General features: G+C 41.7%; 1 protein-coding gene across 1 annotated transcript in view; it reads right to left on the reverse strand.

Moving 5' to 3' along the window:
- PLCZ1 (phospholipase C zeta 1) overlaps positions 1–12,050 on the reverse strand; it is a 124,884-nt gene that overhangs the window by 80,667 nt on the left and 32,167 nt on the right. Inside the window, exon 4 of the mRNA XM_029911660.1 lies at positions 2,186–2,387. Within this exon, the coding sequence (XP_029767520.1) occupies positions 2,186–2,387 (202 nt within the window). The remainder of the gene's footprint in view (positions 1–2,185; positions 2,388–12,050) is intronic.

The raw sequence follows: 12,050 nt of genomic DNA on the forward strand, positions 1-12,050 counted from the left end.
TTTTCTTGAACAATGGCTATCTGCTTAAAATTGGAAATGTTGGAAGTTTTATTTATATTAGGATTGTATATTTGAATAAATTCCAGCAAAGTTATTAACTCAAAGTATAAAAACACCAGTAATAAAGTTTACAATGGGCCAGAATATGCCTAGTCTTTACACAGATGAGGAGGGCATGAGGAGGCCTTCCCCTACCTCTATGCAAAGAGCCAGGCAGTGTTACAGTACAGAGGAGTACAGAGATTGCTTCCTCCTAACTTTCCCAAGAATGCACAGCACACCACAAAGGGAAGAGAGGCAGGACCATAGTCTATAGCAGGGGTCGGCAACCTCTGGCACACAGCTCGCCAGTTTCTTACCTAGTGTTCAGGCCAATGGGGGCTGCGGGAAGCGGCGCGGGCGAGGGATGTGCTGGCTGCGGCTTCCCGTCGCCCCCATTGGCCTGGGACGGCAAACCGTGGCCAGTGGGAGCCGCGATCAGCCGAACCTGCCGACGCGGCAGGTAAACAAACTGGCCCGGCCCGCCAGGGTGCGTACCCTGGCCAGCTGTGTGCCAGAGGTTGCCGACACCTGGTCTATAGCAATGCCATGCAATAACCATATGATTCTGATTAAGGCATTTTAGATTTTGTGGTCTACATTAGATTAAACTAATTTGTAAATACATTAGATTTTTGTCCCTTCATGGTTTCACTGCAAGGGAGAGGAAAGGTTGTTTGGGTGCCCTAACTGTGCATTTCCATATCTTAATATGTCTGGATTTCTTTTAAGTTTAACCATAAATCTGAATTTCTTTGGTTTATAATTTTTGATTTGGGGATAATCACACCATCCATGTAATGTATTTTACTGTAAAGTACTGATAAGTCTTCTCAAACTTAACTCCATCTTAATGTGATTTTTGTCTAGGAATTTCCTTATTTAATTAAAATAAAAAATCATACATGAACACTAGGTAAGAAACTGAAAGAAAATGCTGCCATGTGATATTTCTAATGATTTGAAGTTATGTAGCATCTACCTTAAATAGTTTTTTAACATTTAACTTTTAGATCCAGAATCACAAGTATGTTCTGATTGCTTACCCCATTCTGGAGCAGTGCAAAGCAGCCCAAGAAAACTGGTCAGCTAAGCTGTGTTTACAGCTGCTTTGTTTCACCAGAGCAGTGCAAAGAAACTGGAGTGTTGGACTCCTGTCTTCCAAATTCCTGTCTCCCTACATTCTGCTTTACAAACCCCAATTTCCCCCTTCCTTCTCTTTCTCATTCCAGTTTTCTCTTCTTCCTGAACCCACCACATTCCCCTGCACCGTTACAAAACAAATTCCTGCTTCTTCCTTCCTCCACATTCCCCTGTGCTCATTCACCCCATATTTTCCTTCCTCCTGCATCTCCCACATTCCCCAGCATACCGTCTCACCCTAAATCTCCCCTCTCCTCTCCTCTCCTCTCCATTCCCCTGCATGTGCACATATTTTCCCCACTTTACTGTGCCCACTACATTCCCTTGCATAAGCACACATGCATGCATGCATACTCACATGCACACACCCTGGGAATGCTGGAGTCCCCAGCCAATGTACCTGGCTTCTGCACTCCTGTCCAGACTCCAGCTTGGGAGGTGGTGGGGAGGCATGGCCAGAGCATCCTGTCAATCTCTAGCTGGTGAACGGCTCATTTGGGTGACATAACCAGCTGGTGTAGACTAGAACTGTTCTTCCTGTGTACACCAAGACATAGACCTGCATAGAGATGGGCCCCTCACCACCTCAGCTGCATCCAGAGTTTGATCACATATTTGTTTGAATTAATGAAAGATTAATTATATGTCTTCAGTGATGTGGAGTTTAAACACTGCAATGTAGTAACGTACAGAACAATGTCCTGCAGATGCCTTTACTTGCTGCAAGGGACAGTAGTATATGTGAGGCCAATGAAAAACTTTGGTTTGGATAGTTTTTAGAGTGTAAACAGATGGAGTGGCAAATATACCAAAATGTGTACACACCAAATAAAATTTCACTCGGTCATATTCAAATAATATTATTCTAGTTTTCATCATTGTCTTAAATAGAATCTTGTATTCCTTATTACTTAAACACACATTTGTGAAAGACTCAATAAATTGTAGCTTAAGTCACTTTGTAAAATAATTTGCTTACAATTAAAAAAAAATATTTAAATACCTTGAATAACCCCAAAGGTGACTTGGCCCTATTAGTTGGTCAGATATGAGGTAGGTGTTATGGGAAGACGAAATAAAATAATCACGTAATGGGTGGCTCATATTTTGGTAAACAATTGTGTGTTCTCTTTTATATATCAAACAGTCTTTTGAGTTCATGTATCTTAAAAATCCTTCAAACGACATCTGTTTTTTTCTCTGCACTAAAAGTGAAAATAAAGCAAAAAAATTACATTTGCAGTAATCAATTTAAATAACATTTCTAGCTATGTATTTTTCATGGCATTAATTTGTTTTTGAAAATGGTCTACTCTGAATAAGTTAAAGGTCATACACCACAACTATTTCTTTCAGTTTTTAAATTAATCAAATATAATATAAAGACAGTCATCAAATGCTTGAAGTCCTGGAGTCAATGAAGTTCTAAATGATGAGAGAATGATTTGAATGAGATCTGATGTTATAATTCTTCTATGAACATCAAGAACCAAAGCTTTGTAAAATTCTCACTTTTCACATTTTTAAAAAATAGTACTCCAGTAGAAAGAAAAATTTTACGGTTAATTTATTTTTGGTGAGTAATATGTCCACCAATCCATAACAAGAGATTAATGTCCTTGTCTGTGAAGAGCTCAGGAACAGTTCTGCAAAGTGTGAGTCAGAGATGACTTGAAAGATAGTACTGCAGCCTAGAATTCCCACTAGAAGACTGCTCTTCCTAAACTGTAGAAAGAGAAATGAGTAAACTCTGATAAAATATTACTATGCAGGGAAATGGATTAATATTCTCTTCACCAAACAATCTCAAATCTTAACTATTAAAGATGACCTATAAATCATATTTACATAATTCCCTCAATTGTAGCAAAATGCGCTAACTGCTTCCCAATTCCTAGGATAACAAGGGAATTCAACACATTATTTAAAACTGATTTCATGACAGGCAGTCTCATTAGAAAGGCAACTTCTGCTCCAATGTAACACCTCAGCGTGTGTTACGCTGGTGGCAAGTGATACCATTACAAACCCAGAAGTCCACTAGACCAATGTTTCTCAACGACCAGTCCGTGGACTGGGGCCAGTCCCTGAGATCTCCCTAACACAGTTTAGGAAGGCAGCAAGCCAGTCCGTGCTATCAAAAAAGTAGAGAAACACTGCAGTAGACTATTAAACGTAGTCTATTTTCAACTAGTCTGTGATTTTGCAAACTTCTGATTGTAACCTACCTGTGTTTTCATAGGACAAACTTGACTGACAATGTAATAGGATGATGAAAATATTTTAAAGAGGTGAACCTATATATACTCTATTGCAAAAGAAGCATTTACCTGACCTCTTCAGGTTAGTTCCAGGCCCAGGAATAAAGAATCACCAGTATATTACTTCTTAGGGAAGCAATTCTCAAACTGTAATATGGATGATGATTAAAAGTATTCTATCAGAATAAGAATTCATTGTAATTACACTAATTAAAGCTACAAAAGTGGAACACCCAAGTATTTTTCAGTTGTAGGGCTTATCTACACTGGGAAAGTGTTTTAAAACGTGTTTACACTTTATAAATACTACTTGTACTTAATATAGATTAAGAGACATGTACATAGGTGCTGGAACAAGAGGTGTGGGAGGTGCTGCCACACCCCCTGGCTTGAAGTGGTTTCCATTATATGCAGGGTTTAAAGTTTGGTTCAATGGCCAGGGCCGGCTCTGGCTTTTTGGCCGCCCCAAGCAAAAACAAAAAACAAAAAACCTGCGGCACGGCCGGAGCGCGGGTGCAGGGGGACCGGCTGGAGGGGGGGAGGGGGCGGGAGCGGGCGGGAGAGAGAGAGAAGGGGGTGGCCAGGGCTACAGCAGGGGCGCTGCCACGCGGCCCCTCCCGCTGCGCTGCCTCCTGCCGCCTGCCGCGAGGGCTCCGCTCCGGTCGGCGGGGAGGGAAGGAAGAGGACTGCCCTGCAGGGCGCTCTGGTTCTCCGCGCCGCCGCCCCCTACAGGGCGGCCGGAGCAGAACAAGAACAAAAACAAAAACAAAAAAGCGGCCGTGCCGCCCTAGGATTGGGCAGAATGCCGCCTCCAACAATCTGCCGCCCCAAGCACCAGCTTGCTCAGCTGGTGCCTGGAGCCGGCCCTGTCAATGGCTCTCAACACCCCCACTATAAAAATTGTTGCAGCACCCCCGCTGATGTATAAAATGATATTGTTCAGGCCTAGAATCTGTCAGATGTTCTGAGGCCACACAGGCCACTAAATGAGGTGCATTAGATCTTCAAGTATGAGAACCTTTGAGGTAGGGCTTCAAGTAGTAGAAGTTGATGATCTGAGTAGGGCTGGACAATGTAGAACCTAAGGAAAAAAGTTTATTTTAAACTAAAAAAGCACTGAACTGCTTCTCTCTAAAACAGTTACTGCAGATGATTTTACACGATTTTTACAGTTGAGGGAATTTTGTAAAAATAATTGGTTCCCTTTTAAACAAAAAATAAATTAGAAGGCAAATCACAAAAATCCATCAATCTGTGATGACAGTTAATTTTCTAGAAATGAATTAAGAGAAAGGCAAATCCAAAATATTTGAAATAATTGTATTTATTACACCGATAGAGAGATACCACAGAACAGAGAATTTTTTCTCTAAATGCTGTGTCTGATGAAAGTTGATGGACAGACTAAAAGTGCGCTGTCAAAGTGTTCTGCTTAAGTACTGTCATATCCCAATTTTGTTTGAGGAGCTAATTATGTCCTGCCAGGAGCTGGGCATCCTTAACTTTCATTAAAATCAGTGGCAATTGTAGACACTCAGCACATCAGCCATTTGGACTTTATATTGCCCAAGACATTATTAAGAGGTAGTTTGTGAAGTAAGTATTTATTTTGCCAGGTGGAGATTTATCTAAAACCTTTCACATCTCTAAAATAGAAGTTGTAATATCATGAAATCTCTTCTGATAAGTTTTTGTCATGTTTTCTCTTTAATATTTCACTGGGGCCTCCTATACAGAATATCAAATTTGTTTGTAACTATTATTATTGCAGAACCATGATACAGTTACTATCTCTTCAGCGCTGACATCTTGGTCCTATTCAATGTGTATATGCCTTATATCTTCCAGGAGCATCCTCCTAGTGCTAGCCCTCCTGAATGGAGAGAAGTGAGACACATACTGACACAAATTGGTTACTGGTATGCTTGAACCAGCTCCCACACATGGGCAGGGAGACATTACAACCCGCTGAACTGGCTCCCATATCCCTTGGAAACCAACCCCTACACATTAAAACAGTAATTAAAATAAGTAAAATGGCAAAATGCAAAAATAATTAATGAAATATGCTGCATGTGTTATTTGAACATTAGGATCCCTAATGTAGAATTTTAAAAATAAGGAACACCATGACACTGTATCCCCATACAGGATGGAGGGAAGGGGCTGGCTGTAACCCAGGAGAAAGTTCTACTATAAGATCGGATGTAATATGGCACTAGCATTTTCCCTGTTGGCTACTCTTGTTCCTTCATACCCCTTCCCATGGTGGTTGCCAATGTAGTTCCAATATTTTAAAAGGGTAAAAGGGACGATCTAGGGAACGGTAGAGCAATTAGCTTAATGTGGATCCCAGGTAAAATAATGGAATGGTTAATTTGGGACTCTATCAATAAATAATTAGAGGCTAAAATATAATTAATGCTAGTCGCCATGGTTTCATGGAAGGTAGCTTTTGTCAAGCAAACCTGTTGCCTTTTTTTTTTTTTTTTTTGGATTAAAAGCCTGGTTGATAAAAGTAGCTGTGTTGTTATAATATACTGTACTAGGATTTCTCCATGGCATTTGACCTAGTACCACATGACATTTTTATTAAAAAACGTGCATTGTATGGAATTAACAGGGCACACACACATTGGCTTGATTACGAACTGGTTTACAGACAGATCTTGACATGTAGTTATTAATGGGGAGATATACATTTCTAGTAGGGTCCCCCAGGGATCAGCTCTTGATCCACTGCTATTTAATATTTTTATTAATAATCCAGACAATGTTATGAAACCTTTGATAAAGTCTGGAGATGACACAAAGACTGGTGGGGTAGTAAATAATTAGGAAGGCAGGTTATCGTTACAGATTAATCTAATCACCTAATTAAATGGTCACAATCCAATAAAATTTGTTGTAATACAGACAAATGCAAGATAATACATCTGGGAATAAATAATGTACAGAAGCTCCCCGGGTTATGCAAACCCGACTTACGCAAATCCGCACTTATGGAAAAAGTTCCAAAATTTCCATAAACTTTTTTTTTTTTTTTTTTGCATAATTGTCAGGTATACGTTCCCGATTTACGCAAAATTCGACTTACGCAAGTAGTTCGGGAACGGAATGCTTGCGTAAGTCGGGGAGTGTCTGTAGGTTAAACCTACAAGACGGGAGACTGTGTCTTGGAAAGCAGTGACTCAGAAAAAGGGTTCATAATGATAATTGTTTCTACATGAGCTCTCAGTGCAATGCGGTGGCAGGAAGAGCTAATGCGATCCTTAGATGTACAAAAAGAGGAACGTCAAATAGATGTAAGGAAGTGATCTTGCCTATGAACACAGCATTGGTAAGACCACTACAAGAACAGTGTGTCCAGTTCTGGTGTCCACACTTCAGGGAGGATATGGAAATACTGGAGAGAGTTCAAAGGATGGCCAATGTCTGGAAAACAAGCCTTATGATGTGAGGTATAAGTAGCTCAATTTATTCAAAAAAGGAGCTTGAGAAGTGATTTGATCATTGTGCATAGGTGCATACAAATGGAAAAGATATCTGATAGTAAGGGGCTTTTCAATCTTGGCAACAAAGACATTACAAGATCCCATGGGATGGAAGTTGAAGTTGAAAAAATTCAACCTTGAAAAATTATGAGGGTGATTAAACATTGGAACAGTTTAACTGGGAAGGTGGTAGACTCATCATCACATGGGGTCTCTAAGACAGGATTAGATATTTTTCTAATTATAAATAGATAATAAATAATAAGATTAGATATTTTTCTGAAATATATACTTTAATCCATTTTGTGGGAGAGGCTCTATGGCCTGTGTATGCAGGGAGTCAGCTGGATGCTCGAGGTAGTCCCTTCTGGCCCCGGAGTCTATGAATCTATGGGTCCCCCTTTTAATTCCCTTCTTCCATGGGCTTTAGGAAGAAAGGGATTGCTTATGTTGCCCTCCACCTGCTCATAACACTTGTAGTTCTGTAGTAACTATAATCTAATCTCATGCTTCAGGGCTTCAAATGGTTGTCTGTAGGGGTCAGGATGATTTTTTATTCTTGATGCACATTTGTAATCTGGCAGGTGGGAGGGGGTCACCTTCCTCTGAAGCATCAGAAATCAGACACAGCTAGACATGGGTTACTGCATGGGGTGGACTGAGGTTCAGAGGTGGTACAGAGAATCCTCTGTTTTAGATGCCTGCCTGCTGTGTTTTGCTTAGGGCTGTTGATTAATCACAGTTAACTCATACGATTAACTCAAAAAAATTAATTGTGATTTAAAAATTAACTGTGATTAATCACAGTTTTAATCACACTGTTAAACAATAGAATACCAATTGAAATTCATTACATATTTTGTTTTTCTACATTTTCAAATATATTGATTTCAACTGCAACACAGAATACAAAGTGTACAGTGCTCACTTTATATTATTATTTTTATTACAAATATTAGCACTGTAAAAATAATAAATAGTATTTTTCAATTCACCTCATACAAATACTGTAGTACAATCTCTTCATCATGAAAGTGCACCTTACACATGCAGAATTTTTTTGTTACATAACTGCGCTCAAAAACAAAATAATGTAAAACTTTAGAGCCTACAAGTCCACTCAGTCCTACTTCTTGTTCAGCCAATCGCTAAGAGAAACAAGATAATGCTGCCCACTTCTTATTTACAATGTCACATGAAAGTGAGAACAGGTGTTCGCATGGCACTTTTGTAGCCAGCATTGCAAGGTATTTCATGCCAGATATGCTAAACATTCATACGCCCCTTCATGCTTCAGCCATAATTCAAGAGTACATGCTTCCATGCTGATGACACTCGTTAAAAAAATTGTGTGTTAATTAAATTTGTGACTGAACTCCTTGTGGGGAGAATCGTATGTCTCCTCCTGTTCTGTTTTACCCGCATTCTGCCATATATTCCATGTTATAGCAGTCTCGGATGATGACCCAGCACATGTTGTTCATTTTAAGAATACTTTCACTGCAGATTTGACAAAACACAAAGACGGTACCAATTTGAGATTTCTAAAGATAGCTACAGCACTCGACCCAAGGTTTAAAAATCTGAAGTGCCTTCCAAAATCTGAGAGGGATGAGGTGTGCAGCATGCTTTCAGAAGTCTTAAAAGAGCAACATTCTGGTGTGGAAACTACAGAACCTGATTCACCAAAAAAGAAAATCAGCCTTTTGTTGGAGGCATCTGACTCAGATGATGAAAGTGAACATGCGTTGGTCTGCACGGCTTTGGATAATTATTGAGCAGAACCCCTCATCAGCATGGACGCATTTTAGGTAGCAGTGCCTGGTTGGGATGTGTGTGCGCACCAGCCATCTCACAGTGCTCTTGGTGATTCAACCAGCGCTCGCGCATCCCAACTCCCTCAGTTCCTTGTCTAACATAGAGTCCTTACTGCGAACTCCAAAGTAGAGGGGAGGAGGGTGGGTAATGGAGCACCCACAGGGATACACCTCTCGAAGAACCTCAGTTACTGCACAAGGTGAGTAACCTTCTCTTCTTCTTCCAGTGCTGTCCCTGTAGGTGCTCCACTTCAGGTGAATGTAGAGCAGTGCCCTCATGATGATGGAAAGAACTGGAGTTCATTGATGAGGCTTGTACAGTGAGGCCTAGTCATGTATCCAAAATGGAATTGAGAGTGATTGCATAGTGGTTCGTGAATGTGTGTTCAGAGGCCCAGGTGGCCGCCCTGCAGATGTCTAGAATGGAAACATTGTGCAGAAATGCTATGGAGATAGCTAAAGCACTTGTTGAGTGGGCTCTGATGCCCGGAGGGGCTTCAGTGTTATGTAGTGAATAGCATGTATGTATATAGCTGGATATCCATTTGGATAATCTTTGAGTTGATATAGCAGAGCCTTTTCATCGTTCTGTTGTTGACACAGAGTCTAGGAGATTTACGGAAGGGCTTTGTTCTATCTAGGTAAAAGGCTAAGACCCGGTGCTCATCCAATGTGTGCAGGATCACCTCTTGAGTGTTAGTGTGTGGTTTTGGGTGGAATGTAGGTAGGTGAATCGGTTGGTTGAGATGGAATGAAGACGGTATTTTGGGCTTAAATTTAGGATGTGTTCTATCCTTAAAGGATACTGTGTATGGGGAGTGAGCAATGACAGCCCCTATTTCACTAACTCTTCATGCGATGTAATGGTGACTAGGAATGCCACTTTCATAGATAAGTGAAGTAATGAGCCTGAGGCTAAGGGTTCAAAAAGGGCTCTGGTTAGACTTTTGAGAACCAGATTTAAGTCGCACATGGGCGTGGGTTCTCGGATGTCTGGGTACATATTCTATACGCCCGTTAGGAATCACTTAGTAATCAGGTGGGCGAATACCGGTGTCCCATGTACCTGTTGATGGAAGGCTGTGATGGCCGCAAGGTGAACTCTAAGCGAGCTCGTAGCGAACCCTGAGTTCTTTAGGGATAATAAATAATCCATGATTAGTGGAAGTGGTGCCCGCCTTGCAACTATTTGTTTGTTTTGGCACCACAGGAAGAATCTTTTCCATTTTTGGAGGTAAATAGTGTGTGTGCTGTGTTTTCTGCCGTTTATTAATACTTGTTTTACCTGTTGTGAGCAGGTTAGTTTGTCAGGGCAGAGCCATGAAGGAGCCATGCCTTCAGGTGAAGTCTCTCCGGGTCCGGATGGAAGACTTGGCTGTCGTCCTGAGAGAGAAGATTCCGTAGGCGAGGAGAGTGAACGGTTTGCAGATCGCCATGCGTGACGGGTAAGGGAACCAAGTCTGTCTGGGCCATGTCAGTACTATGAGTATTATTTTGGTATTGTCTGTTCATATTTTGTGTATCACTCTGGAGATCAGAAATATCAGTGGGAATGCATATAAGAGAGGAGCGTTCCGTTTGATGAGGAAAGTGTCCCCCAGGAATCATGCTCCGAGTCCTGCTCATGAGCAAAACTTTGGGCATTTCTTGTTTACTGATATGGAGAACAGATCTATGTGTGGTGATCCCCACATGTGAAATATGTGTTGTGTTATTTCGTTGTTCATTTCCCATTTGTGCTCTTGGGAAAACTGTCTGCTTAAACTGTCCGCCATCATGTTCCGTCGGCCTGAGAGGTATGCTGCTGTAACAAATATGTTGTGTTTTATGCACCAGTTCCATAACTTTAAGGCCTCCGTGCATAAAGAGTGGGAACGTGCTCTACCCTGGCAGTTTATATAGAACATACACGCAATGTTGTCCGTCAGGATCCTTATCATTTTGCCTCATATAATGGGCAGGAAATGTAGGCATGCATTGCAAACTGTGCATAATTTGAGCAGGTTGATATGTGAGTGTGTTTCCGTGGGGGACCACTTGCCTTGGGTTGCATGTTGGTTTAGGTGAGCTCCCCATCCGATCAGTGAGGCATCTATTGTGATTTGTATTGATGGAGGATCCTGCTGAAACAGGATGCCCGAGCACAAGTCTATTGGGTTTGTCCACCATCACAGTGAATGTAGGACCTCTGGGGTTGGTTTGAGTCTTTTTTCTAGGCTGTGCTTTTGTGGAATATATACCAAATTCAGCCATCCTTGAAAGCAGCGGAGGCGTAATTTGTGAAAGTGTTGGCCGCCATATGTCCCAGGAGTTGTAGGCAGGTGCATGCATACACCCACAGGTTGTCTGAGATCACTGATATGAGGGAGGTCAGTGCTGTGAATCGGGGCATCGGTAGCGATGCTTTGGCCTCTACTGAGTCCAGGTGCACTCCTACAAGTCCAGTTGTTGTCCTGGAGTTAGGGTAGATTTCTTTTAGTTGATCTGTAGCCCATGGGAGTGGATTGAGCGATGGTTTGTCGAGTGATGGGTAGTGTTTCCATCCTGGTAGGACCTTTTAGTAGGCAATTGTCTAAGTATGGGTATATCAGTATTCCCTGTCTGCGTAGATGAACAGCTACCACCACTAGGGTTTTGGTAAAGACCTGTGGAGCTGTCAACAGTCCGAATGGCAGTACTCTGTATTGGAAGTGATCTTGTCCCACTGTGAATCATAAGAATCATCTGTGAGCAGGATGGATAGTAATGTGAAAGTAAACATCTTGTAGGTCGAGAGCTGAGAACCAGTCCCCCTCTTCCAGCGCTGGGATGATCGAGTTCAGTGTGACCATTTTGAATCTGTGGTTGCAGACAAATTTGTTGAGTTTTCTGAACTCTAGTATGGGTCTCTAACCTCTGTTTTTCTTTTGAGTCAGGAAATAATGGGAGTAAAACCCTTTGCCTCTGTGTTCTGTTGGAACTTGTTCCACAGCCCCTAATTGCAGAAGGTGATCGACTTCTTGTTTCAATAGGTGCTCGTGAGAAAGGTCCCTGAAGAGGGACAGGGAAGGGGGTTGGGTAGGTGAGATGGAGGTAAAGGGGATGGTATAACCCATTCGAATGATCTCCAAAACCCAGTGGTCCATGGTGATGGTGGCCCACATATGGTGGAATGGTCAGAGTCAATGACTAAAAACTTGGGTTGTTGGTTCTATTGGCGCTGGTGGGTGGGGGAGCTCGGTCAGACCCTCGACCAATGCTTCAAAATTGTGTCTTGTTTGAAGGTGCTTGGGACGTCGCAGTCTGGGATTGGGTAA

This window comes from Terrapene carolina, unplaced genomic scaffold, assembly GCF_002925995.2.
Source record: "Terrapene carolina triunguis isolate 2854851 unplaced genomic scaffold, T_m_triunguis-2.0 Scaffold112, whole genome shotgun sequence".
Taxonomy (NCBI): Eukaryota; Metazoa; Chordata; order Testudines; family Emydidae; genus Terrapene; species Terrapene triunguis.